The sequence below is a fragment of the Rhea pennata genome, chromosome 18, assembly GCF_028389875.1.
Source record: "Rhea pennata isolate bPtePen1 chromosome 18, bPtePen1.pri, whole genome shotgun sequence".
Classification (NCBI taxonomy): domain Eukaryota; kingdom Metazoa; phylum Chordata; class Aves; order Rheiformes; family Rheidae; genus Rhea; species Rhea pennata.
In genome coordinates, this window is record NC_084680.1 from 14,866,930 (window position 1) to 14,887,270 (window position 20,341).

The 20,341-nt window shown below is 36.0% G+C and overlaps 1 protein-coding gene across 3 annotated transcripts; it reads left to right on the forward strand.

Annotated features, from left to right (window-relative positions):
• The first annotated feature begins 42 nt into the window (after window positions 1–42).
• On the forward strand, window positions 43–14,259 carry ZBTB34 (zinc finger and BTB domain containing 34). 3 transcript variants are annotated; one of them, XM_062590870.1, is made up of 3 exons: window positions 43–123; window positions 426–874; window positions 10,761–14,259. In XM_062590870.1, the coding sequence occupies exons 2-3, from the start codon at window positions 837–839 to the stop codon at window positions 12,280–12,282; spliced, it is 1,560 nt and encodes a 519-aa protein (XP_062446854.1). In that variant the 5' UTR covers window positions 43–123; window positions 426–836; the 3' UTR covers window positions 12,283–14,259. The 3 variants fall into 3 exon arrangements, with proteins under 3 accessions (XP_062446854.1, XP_062446856.1, XP_062446855.1); XM_062590871.1 differs by having other exon boundaries at window positions 84–123; window positions 464–874; XM_062590872.1 differs by lacking the exon at window positions 426–874 and having other exon boundaries at window positions 65–123.
• Window positions 14,260–20,341: the final 6,082 nt, after the last annotated feature.

Sequence of the window (20,341 nt, forward strand, 5' to 3'; positions counted from 1 at the left end):
GAACCACTTCCGGGTGCTCGTAGCCGTGGGAGCGGGCGGGAAGCGGCAGTAGGAGTGGGCGAGAGACGGGCCGGGCCGGGCCGGGGACGGGACCCGCCATGTGAGAGGCCCTGACAGCCCCAGGTGAGCGGCGATCCGGCCGCGCCCTGCGGCGGGCGCCCGGCCCCGGTGACGAGGCGGCCCTCCCGTGGCGGGACGGAGGCCGTTCCCCGGGAGGGGAGGTCCCGGCGGTTGGACAGGCCCTGGTGGGCGGCGGCGGGGCTGGGGGCGCTGGGTGCTGGGGGGCGCTGGGTGCTGGGGGCCACTGCCCGCCGCGGTTGCTCCGCTCCCGGCTTGCCTCGCAGGAGCCGGCGTTGCTTCAGGTTGCCGGGCGCGGGTGGGGTGCGGGCGGCTGTGTATCTCGGTTTTGTATTAATTTTGGCCAGTTCTAACCTAACTGGGGCGCTGGGCTCTGCTGCCGAAGTGCTTGGGGACCGGTGGCGTTATTGCCAGAAGCTGGTGGACTCTGCAGCTGCTGCTGTTTCGTTAGAGGAGTTTGAAGTTCTAGTTCACCCTCACTTGCTGCAACTGCGAAGGCCCTTCAAAATCTTTGCAGACATGCGTAGCGTATATGCTAGATTTATTTAAATATAAGCCAGAATTGCACGTGGGCTTGAAGTCTGAACTGCTTTGTAAACGCTAACATAGAAGACCTAAATTATTTGATGAAAATGCATGCAGTGCATCAGAACAAAAAATGATGTTGTGTCACCTGTAGTGTAACTGTTATTCTTTGCTCTTGGAATCGGGATGAGCCTGTGCTTGAACGACTTCTTTACTTTAATGACAGCTACAAAATGTTCAGTCTATTGAAAGGAAGAGAATCACGGACTGGGTAAATACTTATGAGAAAAAATGGTGGAAATGTTCTCTTCAGATGCATTTTGTACTATTTAAACCTACTACAAAAATGTTTATTACAAATACCTGGACAATGCAATTAGTTTTTTGCTTAAAAGAAACATCATAGTGAAAAATAATTTGATTAAGACTGACTAATATTTTTTAAAAGTGCTAAGATAATACTAATCAAGTACTTCCTTGTGAATCAACTCTTATTTTCATAACAATGTATAAAATTTTCCCCTCCCCCAACTTCATAATGTTCTAAATATATATTTTGCAAGTCTCATCTTTTCAAAACAGTGAATTTCTCAAAGTTGTTGGAAATCTAGGAAATATTGACTGTGACCATTGAAGATTAAATAAAGGGTATTCTGATGCATGCACATTATGAAATTATGCACAAAATAAAAGCTTGTGCTGAATACTTGTAAGATATTGTTGATTTAAAGTGTGTATATCATAAACCTACCTTAAGATTTATTTGTCTGGCACTTAATAGTTCTTCCAGTCTTGACTACTTGCACTTTGTCTTTTAGTACCTTTTTTTCCTTTCTTTTTTTTTTTTTTTTTTTTTTTTTTTTTTTTTTTTCTTCTTGCATTCAGAAATAGGTACATACAGGTAACTGCTTTTATAGTAACTTCACTGCTGGAGCCAAAATGAGTTAATTTTTATAGCTACTGCTAATTATTCAGTGATCCTTTGTTTGTGCATCAAAAGTTTTTGGTTTCACTCTTCTAATCAATTCTATAAAGACAAACAATTGTGAGGATAATTTGTTAAAAAAAAAGGGGGGGGGGAGGAAAGTAGTCCTTCTGACTTCTGTGTTTTTGTTTTTGTTTTTTTTTTTTTTGGTTTTTTTTTGTTATTTTTTTTTTGAGTTATTTGCTCAGATAAGAGGGTGGGTTTTTTTTCCTATGAAATACTAAATAGGCATGTCTAATAATTTCCCTGCCACACTTTATTGATCGTCAAGAATAGCATTATAGTGCTGTCAGTGTTAACATATGTGAGAGTGGCCGTATGTGTACATATATGTATGTACAAAACACCGTGTTTTTGTGTGTGTTTATACATTTGGGTATTTAAGTAATCCAGTCCTTCAAGTAGTCTTCTCAGGCTGGCAAAAGTAACATTCTCTGAAGTGCTTCTTAGTAGCAAGTTCATCCTGTTTTGAATGTTTGCAATGTGAAAAAATGAATCTTCTTCAATTTCTGTCCAGACAGAAGTTGAATTAATAAGAACTTCTCTCCGAAACCTGTATGGGTTTAATGTATTGCTTATCCATAAAAATGATGGGGTTATGTTCTGTGACACTTAAGCACAGGACTGGTTTCCTGAGATGTGGGTTTTGCTCTTGATTCTGCTGTGGTGGTTTAATAGCTTTGAGCAGAGTGTTGCATCTCTAGTTGCAGGAGAGGAATAATGACATGGGCTCTCACTGTAGTGTCTTGGTATCTGCTGATGAAAAGTGTATAAGAATTGAATTTTCTAGTGATTTCTTCTCAGCCTCTGCTGAGAATGTTTTTTTTTTTCTACGTTTTATGAGGTAATGAAGTTTTAAATTCTTGTAGAGTTCCCACAGTTACAAAAGACTCTGTAATGTAGTCCAAAATAGGACTGATGCAGACTTACTTTCAAGGCTAATTTCTGATGTATGCCAAGACATATGCAGTGCTTATTACACAGTTTATTACATAATTTTGTATTTTAAGTGACCAAAATGATTATATTATTATATAAATAATTATTACATTATATAAATATAGTAAATATTATTATATATTATAATAATATATACACATCCCAGAAGTAGATATTTTTAACGTTAAGTCAAAACATCCCAGAAATTAATGCACCTTGTGAAGTAAGTCTGTAGAATGATTCATGAATGGTTAGCATTTGGCTGAAAGAGAATTTGAGAACTAAATTTGTTAAGAAAGGAACTAACTGCTTCCATAGCCCGCTATTTTTGTGAGACATGGTTTTTCCATAATTTCTGCATTACAATATTTTTAGACTATTACAAATGTAACTTAGTTTCCATATGGGGTTTTTTGGATGGCTTTTGATTTTGGAATCAAAAGTATTGTAGGCTGCCCAAAACAATAGGGAGCTTAACAAAAGTATAGCTAGAAGGTTTATATAAACATAGGATTATATTAGCTGGTTTTAATCAGGCTGGCAGTAGCTTTATTTATCTGTTAGTGGTAAATTCAACAGATAAACAACTTCCCTGAGCTGAAGGGGTTTATATTTTTAGTTGTAAAAGATGCCATAAATAAAGTGTATTTTAGTCTACTGGAGAAGCTGCAAAGAAAATGAAACTTTGTGTTACAGAGGCGTTGCAGAATTTTCTGCTGTACTGTAGCATCTTTTGGGAGCTGTGTTTCAACTCTGTTAAATTTCCATCTGAGTCGCTAAGAGTGACTTACATATTCTGAGAAATCAGAATTTCTTATTTATATACAGTGTATCTGTATATATCTCTATCTGTACTCTCCACTGTGTCTATGCTAAAAAAAAAAATTGAGTAAGTTTCAAACCAAAGAACACAAATAGACCCAAGAAAAAATTGTTGTTTGTTTGTTTGTTTTTTTAAGGGTTAGTAACACTAAGAATTCAACATTACGAGTTTCTTAAAACATAGAGGGGACCTAGAGTGACCAAAATGTAAATAAGAATGATAAGGAATGATCATGCTTGACCTCATGGATACTTGGGAAAGTAAGTCTATACTTGTTTAGTATCCCATTTGAGAAAAACTTTGGAAGAAAATGGATGAAATTATCACTTCATATAGTCGAGCAGATATTTGCATTTTACCATCATTAACAGTTTGTAATTATCCCACAAAAGGCATGTTCAGTTCTAGGTGATAGTTTAAAAATTGACATTCTGGCAGTGTAAACAATGAAGGACTAAGGAATTACTCCCAAGTAAGTACATGTTGCAAATATGTATCATATTATTGCCTCTGCACTATAAATGTTTAACTTTTTTTTTTTTTTTTTTTCTGAGGCATTGCGTTTTTGGCACAGTACAGTTTCTTTAAACCATACCTCAAGCCTTATTACCTTGTCTCTTGAAATTCTTGTTTCTAGTTGTCTTGTGCTCATGAATGACTGCTATTAGGTAACTTCTGGATGACCAAGTTCAGAAAGGGTGAGGATTTCGACAGTTATTTCTGCTTATTGTAGTTCTATGATTTATGTAATGTGTATTAAAGAGCTTTTAAATGTTAATTCTGTGTAGTGCAATTAAAGTTTTGAAAAATCTGATTTGTACACAAAGACTTATTTTGCATGTTCCTTCCCCTAAGCTCCAAGTGTTCTCTCAACTATTGGGGGAAACATCCCTCCAAATCATCCTTTCTGTTGCTTGAGGTTGTTTTATATGTGTATTTATATGTATGTGTATATACTTGTGTGCATATATGTATGGATGGATGATATAGCATGTAAATTTCATGGAGAAGTGTATAATTATGTATATTTTCAGTCACCAGGAGGCTGTTTTTTTCATGAGCTCTAAAGACTGGAGAGTTCTCAAGAAAATAGTGGCTTAAATTTAGGAGGAATTGATGCAGAAACTAATACTACATGTTTACATAGTACTGCTTTTATGATATTTATTGTAAGTATGTTGTAGTTCTGCACAAAAGTATCTCAGTCAGTGGGAGAGTACTTTTTTTTTTTTTTTTTTTTATTATTATTAAAAATCTTTTCTAGCTGTAGGAAAGCTTACCATACTTTGGAAGTCGAATTTTCGCGGGAAGAGCACAGCTGTGTGTCACACTACATAAGGCCATACAAAGGCATTGTCTGTTGATTTTTAAAATGCAAAATAATGTCTTAGTAGAGTAAAACTGATTATATGATCGGTTTATTCCCTATTTCAATCTTTTTAAAAGGGGGACTCTGCTAGATGTACCCTCAGACACTACAGTATCTGGTTCCAGTTTTCCTTTGGTACAGCTAGCATTAATTATTGTGGCTGCTCTGAAGACAGTCTACAAGCAGCCACAAAATGAAAGGAGCAAGAGTGATGAAGATTTTGTGCTAAAACTTTCTTGAACATGGCTGATAGGTTTACTAAAAATACTCTTGAATGACGTCATTATTTTGCAAACTGTTGTCTTAGATTCTTGCAGATGATGTAGTAAGTACTGAATTCTACAAAATGCAAGAGAGGTGTGTGCTAATTGATGCAAGTAGCTGGGGAGTTTTCTTGCTTTATCTCTAAATTCTGAGCAGCAGCGTATAGAGTATCCATTCTTCATGTCATAGGAACACTTCCTTTGTTTTAGTCTTAAATTTGATTATGACTCTCCTAGCTTTTCCATGTTTATCTGCTTTCAGACACTTGCTGCAATAGTAATGATTTGCAATGTCTGTTTTTTCCTGAGAAACCTATGATGCGCAGTTAACTAAAGAGAGTGCAAGGGATCTTCTCTTGCACCTTTGTGTGAATTAAAATGAGCATAAATTATATGATTCACCTGTCTATAAGAACAGTGAATCATCAGTGAGTGAATAAAATTAAACAGCCGCAGACTTAGATACAACGTTGGCAAATTGGCTTCATGTTGCAGTTATATGATGCTTCCCTGCTGTCACTGTATGGTGGCAGTAAAATGAAATACCAAATATATTTTGTCACCATCTATTATCGCTTTGTTAAGTGAAGTACGAATTTTCATAGAACATCATTTTAAAAATAAGTGTCTTTTAAAACCTAATGAGATGTATTTAATGCATATCACTCATATTCACAGGTTACTTCAATGAACTCTTTTGTTTGAAGACATAGGACAGTGATAAATAAGTATCCACTGCTGGTAAATTCATTCTGTGCTCTAGTTTTGCCATAAAAGATCATGATGAATAAATGTAATGCAGGTGTGAAGAGAATTGGCATGATTCTTTTTTGTGTGAATGGATGATCTCCTGCAGAAATAAACAGGAACCTCTACATGTAACACCAGTGAGACAAAGTGAACTGATGTGTCAAGATCTAGCCTCTGCTCTAAAACTGGAAAACATTCAGCTGATGTCTTGGAAATGTCTTGGAAACATATCTGTGAAAACCTTAAACAGTTCTATGTAGTTATGCAGGAATGTTAAGAGATGACCTAGTCATGGACAGGTGCCTGCAGGTGGACTTAAATTTTACGGTACTTTGATTGGTAGGATATTTTAATACTAGATTAATGTAAAGCAAACAAAAAGCATTACTGTTAGAGTGCCTAACATTGCTATGAGTTGTCTACGTTCTCTTCCCTGCACCAACTGCCTGAGCTTGTATAGCAGAAATGAAATTGTCTTTATTCTAAACTATTGCACTACAGTCTTGGACTTAAGGACCACAGGTTGCCTCAGTATGTCCTAAAATATCACAGAAGATACTGGTGATCTCTCTTGACTATGCTTACTTTTTTCTTTCTCCCCTCCCCCCCTTCTTCACCTCTGCTAATTCTCTGAAGATTTACGTTATGCAAGTTAAAAGTGAGTTCAAATAGTTACTGTCTCATAGCTTTGGGAAGCAAAAGTTCCTTATTTTTCCTCTGGTTAACCATTGAGAGGAATGTTTTTTGTTTTGTTTTTTTTTTTTTGGTTTTGTTTTTTGGGGTTTTTTTTTTCAGCGCATACTGTGGATAAGATCAAAGTCAATTTGCCTTGCAGAGTGCCTTTCTGCTTTAGTTTAATGTGAATTGCTTCACCCCAGAACTGAAGAGTTCAGTGAGTCATGCTTGGAGGAAGCTGTTTAAAAAAAATTTTTTTTGATGGAAGGTTTCATTTTAGCCTTTTCAAATTGTAGTACTGTTAGAGATTTCTTTCAAGAATATTTTGAGAATAAATCACTTTGTCTTAAAGAGCTATGGCCTTGCTAGTGTTGGTGATTAGTTGTTATTATAGTACAATACCGTTCTGAAGAGTATTTTGGTTAGTTTTACTGTAATTGGATTGTGCAGCTACCAGTTTCACTGTGTATACAAATAAAACCTTTTTGTCTATGGGGATATAATCTGAAGATTAATATAATTTTGTAGATAGTGTTATTGGGGATTTATATGAATAAATAAGATCATCTTTTCTAAACATTATTCATCAATAAAGCGTTACATTACAGTCAGTGGTGACTGCCTCTCTGACATAGTGTGTAATGCTGAGATTTTTGCCTGGGTCTTGCCTCCCTAAATCCACACAAGAAAATTAGTACTAATGGTACTGGTACTAATCCCAGCAGGATTACTGTAGGCTCAGTAAAATTCCTGCTACAGTCCTGCCTACTTAAGAAGTTTGTATTCACTGGCAACTTCATCAGGACCTCTTCCATGAGAGATGTTTGAGAGCTTGACCGGCCAAAAGCAAAGAAGGAATTCTTTTCTATCAAGCACTGGTGCTTCTATTTAAAAATCTGTTTTACTTAATGCTTTCTTCAGAAGTTTTCAGAATCACAGGAAGCAGAAGGTGTTTTGGAAGGAAGAAACTGAGGTGGAAAAGTATTTGCAGCAAGTGCATGCTGTGGCTTGTTCACTTGCATTTTTTAAGAACAGATGACTATAGAAACTCATTGTATGCTGCTTTTGGGACTATGTTTTGTGGACTTGATCATACCACAAAACAATGTGGTATACTTCCTTTGATCAGAGGTTTTTTGTTTGTTTGTTTTTTGTTTTTGTTTTTTACTGCTTTTCCACTACACTGACACCTCAGCCTTACAGGCCTTTAATTTTATCATCCTCTCCACTCACTACTAGGATCCATGTGCCATTTATTCACCTGAAAATGTTAATGGTCAACTTGTCCTTTTTCCAAGAGACAAATGAGCTCTGAGAACGAGGATGTAGAATGCTTATGGGTTTGTGAAGGAGAGAGAGAGAAGCTCTAACAGTGTTGTACGAGGATTGCTAATGGTCTTTTTCCTATCTATGACCTCCTCTTCCTGGTACCTATGCTTTCTCTAGCATGTATTCACAATCCATTTGATTCTCGTGTCCTAGGGAGTCTGAATTCATCTGCAAGTGCTAAAATGCCTTAATTAAACAAAAGTAATTGCTTTCTCCCCAGTAAGGTATAAGTGCCCATCTTCTTCCTGCTTTAAGAGTGCTTACCGTAATCCATTCCCTCAGTATGGACTAGTGCTAGTGCTGACCACTTGTATTTTAATGTTTTTGCAGAATAAGAGCCCTTAAGGAAATACAAGGAAGGAAAGTTTCTTCCTAAATATGACAAACTTTATGCACATTCTCGACACAAAAAAGGGAGTCATTTCTAAGGGGAATTGTATGAGGCTTGACCAAGATGTCGCACTTGAGGACAAGAATCCATAAAGATACATGGATGACACATGGTCTTTGAGAATTACTCTAATAGTTTGTACATAATCCTCAACCTAGGTAACATGTCGATCCATGTCACTTCAGGTCCAAAAGCTCTTCCTCACTGTAGCAGAGAAAAGTTCAATAAAGGATATACTGATCTTGATGCTGTACACAGTGCATAAGCCTTACACATTAATGACAGTGACTTGTATTGGGTTAATAAGGAAGCCTGCTGCCCTGTAAAAAGGAAAGGGATATTGCCAAATGCATATCCTAACTGCTGGGCCTTCAGTCTTCCCAATAGAGTGGACATATCCACTAAGGACTTGAACAGTGTAGGGATACTCAGAATAACAAAGTTAATCTTTCCATTTATTAAATGTCTCACTGTTCTTGTGGTATATGTTTGCTTGCTTTGATGTTTGGTTTCCAATCTACTTTCTTCAGCTCTCAGGCATTGAATCATTTAGTAGCTTTGCTGAATGAAAAAGCTGCCCTGTGAAAGCTGTCTTTTTATAACTGTGATCATATTCTTATGTTAACCTTCTCTTAGTCCTTATTTCCCTCGTCAGCTATAAGAGCATATGAAACGTCTTACCCCCTGCTTTTAAATATCAATTGCAAAAACTCAAGTGAAGTCTAGTTTGCCCATTCTGATGTACTCTGTGACGCTATGGTAGCTTACAGAACATGTTTAGCAATTCTGATGATCTGATTTAGGATGCAGTGTGGGAGTTCCTGACAGTTTTCACATTTGACTAGCATTATGTCTTGACTTAGGAAGCTGACTGTCTTATTTTACAGCTAAGTAGAAGTTCTGTTTTTGAAGATAATGAACCCTATTTTTAGGTGCCAGTCAGCTGATGTATCTTGAGTTCTTCCTTGTAGGCTTTTTATCATATTCCTGGTTGTTGATGTTGTTCTAGAAGAGTTCCTGAATTTTCATAGATTGTTCATTTAAATTGTTCATGTGTCCTATTGCAGCAAGACATAAAGGGGGAAAAGAAACCCAATAGTAATTTGTGATATGTTGGACATGTTTCCTGCATCAAAAGTCAGTAGGTGATGTTGAGGCCTGTTTGTCCAATTGGAAAAACAGGTATGATTGTAATTATGGTTGTAATTAGACTTCTGCGTTAATATAAGAATAGTAATAAAAGTCTGAAGATTCTTGGGCACTTGATTAGGGGTACAGTCTCAGAATTGTAATGTGTTGTCTGCTAAAGAGGAGGATTGTATATTTGGTTTATGTGATAATACTTTATGAAAAAATTGCTGAAGTGCTTTTCTTTAGATCTTGTTTTGAAATGCGTACATTTCTCTAACACCTCTTACAACTACACTTCCCAGTGTACAAGGAAAGTTTGAAAATTTACAGATTAGGAGTTAGGTTAGACTTAAAAAGCAAATCATTCTAGCTAGCGAATTACTGCAGTGTCATAAAGATCTATAAATGAGAATATGCAATAAAACTTGATTTGCTCAGATCATGGTTTATTTAAAAAAGGGATGGAGATGACAAACAACTATGGAAATTTAGGTACTGAGTGTTGCAAACATGTAAACTTGCAAATAAAGACTTAATGATACCATAAAAAGAAACTCAAAAAGTTGCAAGTTCCTAGGTAGTTCCCATACTTTTTTTTCAAATACTGCTGCACATACTGATACAAATTCAGTATTTTCTGGAAATCTGTGGCACCCTGGGTAAATAGTGTGGACTGAGTGACATGTCTCCTTCAAGTGGAATTCCTTGTTTTGTGAGGCCAGTATTGAATGATTTTTTTAATATACATAATTATTGAGATTAATTTCTATGGAGGCATTTTTTTTGTCTAGACTAGAAGTGTAATTGATGTAGTACATTAAATTCCTCTGAAATAAATTTGACATATTTAGATCTTAGGAATGCTTTTAAATTTGTGTCTGAAAATACATTTGTCAAAGGATGTTACATATTACTGACAAACAAATTTCATAGTGAGATATATGTTTGCATACTGAAGTCCTAGAACAACAACAAAAAAAGCACTGTTAAATATATGTGATAAGAAGTGAATGAGGCTGTGGCTTTTCTTTAACAGGTTTTTCAAACTTCATGAAATACCTTCCACAAGTCATTCCTGGGTAATTTAACGGTGCAGTTCCCTGTGACTATCAATGAAGTCACTTACTTCAAGATTCTGAAGCTTTTGACCTGCTTAGCAACTTTAATATTCTTCTGGAGAACAGGAATATTGTTCTTTTGCACGGAGTGAAATTAGGAAGTTTCTTTTCAGTTAGACATAAGAACGCTCAGGGAGCCTGTAATATGTCATGAGTAATTGAATTGCAAATATTGCAAAGGCATAATTTGAATGACAGAAACGTGAGAAATTAAGACCTTAATCTTTGTATCATATCTAGCATTTATACCAATTGTTCTCTTGTAACATACTTTAAATAGATAATTGTGATGATCTAGCTTCACCATGAGTAAGAATTTATTTTTTAAATGATAAGTTGTGTATCCATTTTCAGTTGTAAATCCTTCTTTTTTTTTTCTTTCAGATTACATTTTACATCAGTAGAAATGGACAGCAGCAGTTTCATTCAGTTTGATGTGCCTGAGTACAGCAACACTGTTCTGAGCCAATTAAATGAACTCCGCTTGCAAGGAAAGCTATGTGACATAATTGTGCATATTCAGGGTCAGCCATTTCGAGCCCATAAAGCAGTCCTAGCTGCCAGTTCTCCATATTTCCGTGACCATTCAGCATTAAGCACCATGAGTGGCTTATCAATATCAGTTATTAAAAATCCCAATGTTTTTGAACAGTTGCTTTCATTTTGTTACACTGGAAGGATGTCCTTACAGCTGAAGGATGTTGTTAGTTTTCTAACTGCAGCTAGTTTTCTACAGATGCAGTGTGTCATTGATAAATGCACACAAATACTGGAGAGTATTCATTCAAAGATCAGCGTTGGCGATGTTGACTCTGTCACTGTTGGTGCTGAAGAAAATTCAGAAAATCGTAACGGAGTTAAAGACAACAGCTACTTTGCCAATCCTATTGAGATATCTCCCCCCTATTGCTCTCAGGTGCGACAGTCAACAGCAGGCAGCGATCTTAGGATGGAAACTACTCCAGGCAAAACTCTACGTAGTCGTCTGCAAGAAGAAGGGCATTCAGATCGAGGAAGCAGTGGGAGTATCTCTGAGTACGAGATTCAGATTGAAGGTGATCATGAGCAAGGAGACCTGATAGTAAGGGAAAGTCAAATTGCAGAGGTGAAAGTTAAAATGGAAAAGTCTGACAGGCCAAGTTGCTCCGATAGTTCTTCCCTTGGTGATGATGGATATCATACTGAAATGGTGGATGGAGAGCAAGTGGTGGCAGTAAACGTTGGTTCCTATGGGTCTGTGTTACAACATGTTTATTCATTTACTCATGCCTCATCGCAGGCTACAGGAGTGTCTGAAACCTTTGGAAGCCTAAGCAGTTCAAGTCCTTCAAGGTCTATGCTGAGCTGTTTCAGAGGGGGGCGTGCACGCCAAAAACGAGTATCCACTGGTCACTTGCATAGTGATGTTCAGGGTCTGGTGCAAGGGGCTGACAGTGAAACCATGGTGAGCAACCCAGGATATGAAAATAGTCCACGGGAAAGAAATGCAAGAGGTCATTGGTATCCATACAGTGAGAGACTAATTTGTATCTACTGTGGAAAGTCTTTCAACCAGAAAGGGAGCCTTGATCGACACATGCGATTGCACATGGGAATAACTCCTTTTGTGTGCAAGTTTTGTGGGAAGAAATATACCCGCAAGGACCAACTTGAGTATCATATTCGTGGCCACACAGATGACAAGCCCTTTCGCTGTGAGATCTGTGGAAAATGTTTTCCTTTCCAGGGTACGCTAAACCAGCATTTGCGAAAGAATCACCCTGGGGTAACAGAAGTACGAAACAGGGTAGAGTCTCCAGACAGAACAGAGGCATTTGTGGAACAGAAAGTAGATAATGATGCTTCAGCTTCTGAAGCTATGGATTCTAGTTTGGACATTCATGCAATGTCTAACACATCTGATTAAAATACTACATTAAGTGCAACCCAAACAAGCACATTAATAATACTTTTTAAAAATTTTTTATTCTTTTAGTAATCTTCAGTACAACAGCCTGGAGAAGACTACATAAATGTTTGTTGTTTGTGAAGGAGGCTGTTTTTTGGTTTGTTTATTTTCTCTTTCTTTTTCTTCTGAAGATGCTCAAAATACAAAAGACAGTGTACTGGGGAAGGGATAGGAAAAGTCTGCAAAAGTGTCCCTATTGTTTTATCTGGCAAGACACAATTTCTAGCAGAGAAAGATGTTAAAATAAGATCGGCAGCTCTGCTGGATATACCAAGAAGCTGTAGTCTCCCTCATTTTATTTCCTTAATCCTGTTGCTGGTAATGAGGGTTATGCAGGACTAGCGGGGGAGAGAGTATATCCATTTGATTCTTCCCATGCATCACAATGGATTCTGTTCACTTTTTACTAACTGTTTCTGGTAGTTAGTCTGTTTATATATATAAAATTGCTTTATATATATAAAATGCTTTCACTTTTCCTATTCTGGTTGAGGTGAATGTAAAAGTATGTCAAGGGTTATATTATGTACCAGTTTTTCAACTGCTAGGTCTTCTCTCTGCCTAGGATTTAGGACTCTGGACTTTGGGAGGATGCTTTCGGTTTTTAGAAGAATATTTGGTTTTTATTTTATTAAACTATTACTTTGTGTGCAAAAGTGAGCAAAGTGAATTACCTTGTTTTAATAGCTTTGCTTTATAACATAGGTAAACCAAATGCCATAAATCTATTAAATTATGGTTAAATTGTTTGGGTTTTTATTAGTTGTCTAGAACACAAGCTGGACAACCTGTGGTGCTGACCTTTTTTATATATATAGAGATAGATATAGATCTATATATATATATATGTAAAAAAAAAAATACTATTAGCAAACCTAAAAGTAGCATTGTGGTTTTAAATGTGTTTTTACTGGCCTCAGAATCTACCTTCATTTCGTACTGTAGAAACATACCAGGTAACTAAATTTAACTTCATCACCCTTTATGGTTGGCTAATACTAACCTGAAAGGGATGTTGTAGTTTAATCTACAGTACTTCCAAGCAGTGTTGTAATGGGTCTCTTCACAGAGAGCTGTTTTCAGGTGCACATTGACTTCCTACTTACAGCTCCAAGTGATATGTCAGCACTTGGAATTTGTATTTTTTGTATAAAAAACATACTCTATGGGAATTGCGAGCAATATGTCTGTTATTTCATGTGTTAGTATTACAAAGAGTTGCTATGGCTTCCCAATTATTTCAGTGGTTGTTTTCTGTATAAAGAAACCAACAACAACTTTAAAAGTACTTTAAATCTTTCTGTTTCATTGATTTTTTTTTAATATGGTGCTAACTTCATCATTTAGGTCAGTATAATATATAAAATGTGAAACCTAATGGTAACAGTGAAACAAAAGCAAAAAATGAAATAAAATAGAACAATAGCTTATGAGACCTCAAAAGCATGAGCTGGCAAACACTACTGTGTAAAATTCTACCTGATAAGCAAAATTAAGTTAATCACATACTTCTTTAAAATACAGAGGAACTACGCTTTATATAATTGGCCCTTATGTTTGTTTAGCAAATATTGAAAATACGTCTGTGAATATGTTGTTTGACTCCTGAAATTTAGAAAGTAAAAGCTCATTCCTAAATTACAGGAAAGCAAAAAGGTAGGTTTACTATCTTGTAATGCTTTTTGGGCTCCTGTAGCTCAAATTGCTATATGTAGATTTTAAAAACACTTTTCAGGCCCTCCGCCCATGAAGTTGGGGCATATTTGTGCAGTTTATAAAGCAGCAGCTACTGCTTTATAAAATACACTAGTTCTTAATGTTGTGACAGTCTGCAATACAGATTAATTTTAATAAAGATTTACAGTATAAACCCAGCTTGCTCCATAGGAGCAGTTTCAGTTAAATTGAGTACCTAATTTGCCTTTTCCTCCTAAAACTGCCTAAGTAAGAAGGGTGGTGGGTGGGAAGGGGGTTCTCTCCTTGAAGTAACAATAGAATTTTGTTTCCAGTAAGGGATATTATACATTTGTTTAGGGGAGGTGGGATCTCTATATGTTTACCCACTTAAACACACATTGATGTTTCTGATACTGTTTTTTCTTATATGTTTTTTAAGTACTTAAATGCAAAAAATTGTGTTTTGATAAATTAAGATTGAGACATGCAAAATACAAGAAATTCAGTTACTCTTAACTCTTCATCTTGGACCTGTGCTGTATTGTCTTTGGCGTGATAATTTTCACAGTAGTGTGAGTTGAGGATAGCAGGATATGAGCTACTAAAAATGTTTCTTGAATTTTTCTGTCACAATCTTAACATTATTTAAATATAGTTCTTTGTAAAGTTATTAAACTGGTTTGAGTTTACCAAAGAGTGACTTATCCAAAATTGTCTCTGACAAAAAAAAATAAATAAACAAACATCACTTTGATTGTACAAGTTCAGGTTCAAAACGTAACAGGACTGTTAAGGGGCAGGAAATGATCACTTTTTTTACAATATCATGATTCAGCAGTTTGCAAGTTCTGCTTGCTCCTATTCATGTTGATATGCCATTTATTTTTTCCACTGCTAGCAGTGTTAAGAATGATCAAGCCATAACACAGTACTGTAAAGTTCAGCAGTGCTTAAAGGATGCATACATAGGTAAGCATAAAACATCATTGAGCATTATATTTACACTTACAAAGTGTGTGACTCTGGTAGAAAACGAACTTCAAACCTGGCAACAGCAATTAAATTGTGCCTTGTCACATAATGGTATGCCAGGATTAACATTGTCATGAAACATGAAACATTATCTAATGGAAGTTCATTTCACAAGTCCACCAGGACAAAGTAGGCTGTGTTATTTTAAGCAAATTATGAAAGTACTGTACAGTGTCTTGTTTCTGTACAGTTTTAGGTTAGCACAGAGCTGTTATACATTTCATTTACAATAAATGCAGAAGTCAATAAATATATGAAGAAATATTTGACAACAAAATAAATCATGAAATCATATAGGCTGGTTCATAATTGAGTCTCTTCTTAATCTACCTTTTAATTATATAGACAAATGTGAAAACAGTGACAGTGTCCTTTTGTCTAGATGTTTTTCCTATTACAAACTGTGAAAATAAAGGATTTTATATCTTTGCTAATGTTTGTGATTTAAAACAGTTACTTTAGTTTTCTTAATCAGTTATCTTCTGTATCATTTCTAGTAAGTTGTAAATACATTTAGAAAATAGTTATGTAAATATTTAGAGTATATTAGAAGTTCAGTTTGGTCAATATGGCCTCAAGATTGGCTCTGCATTTTAGTGTGAATTCTTTCAATAACATATAAAGGATACTGTCAATTCACTGTTCAGCAGAATATACTGTAGGCTTAAGTTATTGGTTTTTAATTTTCCCAAGCATAGATTCATGTTTTGTGCTGCAGCCTTTGGTTGACTTTTAGACAAAACAATGAGGCCTCTTAATATGTTTAGACTGAAATATGGGAAGGAACAGCAAGAATATCAAGGGCTGGGAAAAGATTGAATGAGCTTTACCTTCAAAATTATATATCTTATTTCTTTTTCTTTTTTTGTATTAGTTTACTGTGATTCTTTTATTGTCATTTTTCTAAATGAGTTTCACATGAAACCATTGAAAGGGACTCAAATATGCAACACCTAATCTATTTTGCAAGGGAATTTTACCCTTGAATGGTGCTTTTAGACTGGTCAGGGTTATTTATTAAATTTTATATTTGAAAGTATTTGGGGAATTGTGTAAATTCTTTATATGAAACTGTTTAGTTCATGAATTGTAAATTTCATAATACTCAGTGACTGAATCAGAAATTTAGTAAAGTCATTCAGAATGTTCAAATTTTATGACTTTTGTGCATTTTGCATCTTTTAACAAGTGCCAGAATAGTTGTATTTAATATTGTAATTTTAATACTACTTGCACATCCCTGTGATAGCATTAACTTAGTTATGCAAGTTTACATTTAAAAAAGATGCTAAACAAGTAAGCTTGGGACATATGTTCCTGTTTTTCTTCAGGGGATGTGAAGCTAAGTATCAATAACTGAGCGGGTTTTCTTGTAGTTTATGAGTAATTCCTGCTATGGTAGATACAATAAACTGCTGTTTCTCCAATTTACATATGCTATGAATTCAACCTTTGGACTTACATTGCAAGTCTCTGGTTATATATCTGATTAGAAATAGAAATCTTGCACAATTTTAGCAGTGTTTTTTTCTGACTGAAAAATGGTATTTTTAAATTACTTTTGTTTGTGTGATTGTTTTTCATGATAAATATTTGAACAGTTTGAATGACTTGACTTGGTGTCATTATCTTGCAATATAAACCGGTAACCTCACAACTCCACACTTCATCACCATGTGAAGTAAATGAAGCTAGCTAAGCTGATGCTGTAACAATTAATAACTTGCCATTAAGGATTATTTTATAGCATGAATTTTAAAATATTTATTCAAATGATATTTTACTCTTGTATTCATTTTGTTTTTAGATTTGTGACATGAATATTTCAGTGCTGCTTTATTTTGTTCTGATGAATTTGTTTCTTGCTTGTAAAATGCTTTTTTTATGGTATAAAGTCAATGGGAATTGCTGTTTGTAAATTAAAATGCTTCTAGAGCAAATCTGTGGTGTCAGCGTCTAAATTCAGATATTTAATTAATAGAGGACTTGTGTTTTTATCACTTCAGGAAAAGCCTCTATAAAAAGTTGCAATTTAATACAGATACCTAAGTATCAGTTGAGAATCAAAAGACCTTTATAGACAAATAACTCTGAAGTTTCTCTTCTTTGCCAGCCTTGCTTGTTTAGTTCTGAACAGGTAATCCTTTCAGTATTATGCTCCAAAACCTTGTCTGACTCTTAAAGCAAATGAAAAACCTTCTGGACTGGTGGTGGCAATCTGTCTAACACCAAGATGGATGCAAGTCAGTTGGGTTGGGAGGTATATTTTGTTTCCACAGCATCTTGTTATTTTACATCATATGTAATAGTAGAACTAATACTGTTCTCACCAAGTGTAGGGTACCCTTCCTAGACCATAAGCTTGAATTTAGCACAAGTAGCCAGCAACTGCTCAGTTACTTTCAGCTGTCTGATGGCAAAGCCTTGTTTCATTGCAGTTGGCCTGGCTGTTGACAACTCCGTAAGTGCCTTTGTAACAAGCAACTTCTAGTAGTAGTTTAAATACATCTTTAAGTAGTATACTATCACTGATTTGCTGAGATAGTCATCCTTCCTGGGACAACTAGAATCTTGCAGAAAGCATTTTTGCTTTATAATTTATGGAAACACATCTGTTATTACTAAATTTGGTTAAAATTTACTGGCACTGTGGTCAGCTTTTCAATGTGTATGAGATGTATGTAGCAAAGACTTTTGTTCTTATAATAAAGTTTAAACAAGTTGTAAACTTACGTGGAAGCATGAGGTGTGTTTACATAGTGTTAATGCAGTTGAAAGATGTAATTCTCTCGAGTGGCTCCTCCTTCCCACCATCCCCCCTTTTCTTCCATACACCTTACTGCCTTCATCTTCAGAATGAATAACTATGCAAGCAAAACATCTGTTCAAATCTCCTATCTTACAGAGTCTAAAAGAACAGTCATGTCTTGTTTATCCCACTCTGCATTACTTTTGGAGAGTGGAATTAACTTAATGTTGCTTTTATCTGAGGAGAGAAGGGGGGCAGAACTCAGTAAACTTCCTAGATTCCCTCCCCCCCTTTTTTTCAGTTGGCAGAATGGTTTCATCTTGTCAGGTGCTTCTAAAAGTTGGAAATAATACATAGTAAGGCTGTATCCATGGAACTCGGTGGAGCTAACTTTCAGAGCTGCTCACCAGTTCCTTCAGAAAACATTTGCTGTTTCCTCCATTATAAACTGCTGTCCACAGAACAGTAATACAAGCAGCTTTAGCTGTTACCTGTATAAGCTTGTGGGTTAGAAAAAGCATGGGCTGAAATACTCCTTAACAATTGCATTATAAACATTATAGACTGGCTTACAGCAGATAGTCTGTGTGCAGGATGCTAGCACAGATGTTACATAGCACTGGCCAACTTGTGGAAATTGCTTTTAGTATGTGAGTATGCAGGACGGGCTGCACTGCAGCAGTTGTGCTTCTTTGACCACCCAGTACAAACTGAGCTTTCTTCTAGTTACGTAAGAACTACATATTTGGAAGCCAATAATGCTGAGCAGGCAGAAGATCAAATATGAGGTCTCACTGCCTGCCAAACACATCTTAAGTTCTAGCATTTAAAAAAAATAAAAATAAAAAAGGTAGACTAGCATCAGGGAAAATCCTGATGCTCTTTCCCTGCAGCTTAACAGAAGGCTTACAAAAGCAGTACTGAGCTCTGCAAAAGTATCTTTCTATGCTCTCATGGTATTATAGATCCCTAACTGTGAATCAGACTTCTGTTGAGTAAGATGTGTTCTTATATAAGTTTGTTTTCCAAAAAATCTTGTGTTGTGCTAAACAAAAGACAACAGATGTAGACAGGAGAGAAAAAGAAAGGAAGGTGTTGGTCAGTGGCAAGTTGCAGTCAGCCACCCTGGACTTCTGCTGGCATTGAAAGAAAGGCAGGCTTTGAAGGATGATATTGAGGCAATTTTGCAAGGCTGATGGAGAATTCATTGGTATGAGGCAGTATCAGATAAAGTACAAAGATGCTTGTCTGAAAACATAGTAAGTAGGCAAAGGACAGTGACCCTGGCTAGATACAAGTAAAATGTTGCTTTTATGTTGATATGATGATAAAAAATAAGTATATTGAGGATGGATGGAAAAGCTCTTAAAAGTGAAGATAAGCAATTGTTTTTTGAAAATAAAATGGGGGAAAACAGTGAAGAGAGGAATCTAAAGAGAGAGCACTGACATGACCAAAGCAACAAGCTTAGAAAACTGTCTGATAAGTCAAAACTAGTCAAGGTAGTCAAATAAAGCAAAAATGAAATTGAAATTATGACATTACAGTCAAATTTTCATACTGTGTACAACAGCATCTATTCAAGGCATGCATAGTGTATCAGAAGATCTCATGGTATCTGAATGCAGACTTTCTTAACAATAATTTCTCTCCTTTTGTCCCAGAAGAAAATTCTTCAGAGTACAAGAACCACAGGGTCCACAGTGCTTGGAGATAATACAGCATAGGTCAATTTTCTGCATAAACTGGCTGGTAGCTTCAGGTAATAGACCCCTTCCTTGCATGTTACTGACACATGAAATAGGAGAAATTGTGAGGGTATATATCAGACTACTTTAAGATTTAAAAATATCTCTGGATTTAATAGAATAATGCAGCCACTTTGGATTTAACATTTGAAAATTACTGAGAGGGGTTCTCTGTAGTTCTTTTTTTCTTCTAGCTAACATTTTGCTGCATAGGATTCTAACTTCAACTAGCTGTATAAAGTGATACACCATTGACCTTGGGCGGTTCAGATTTGTTTAAAGTTGCAATCCATGGCAATAATGACAGTGCCATAGTACAGTATGTATGGTTAAACTTCAACTCATCTGCTTGTTTTAGCTCATAAAGGAGTTTGTCCCTAATAACTTGGAAAATACTTCAGGCTGTTTCAGCACAGGTATCCAATAAAAGAATTGTGTTGTACAAACCAAGACAACTTATTTTCAAAGCAATAATTTGGTAAAGTCCAAAAAAAAATTGTCTCCATTAATTTTATGCCATTTTGACAGACAAATGCATACAAGAAAGTTATGATTATCAAAACTACCTAATGTTTCATCATTCATCAAAGAGGACTTCGAGGTCTAAGGTAGTGCTAAGCCTGAACTGTTTATCAGAACTGATTTCATTTGGTTCATTTCTCCTACTTTTGTACATAGTGTATCTTGTTTCCCTAAATCCTGGCTGCCAGTTTTAGTAGAACAGGTATTGTAAACAGGGACTTACAGGTGTCCAGCGTTGTGGATCTCTGACTCTAGCTAGTGGGTATCAATGTTCTGGTAACATAAAGAT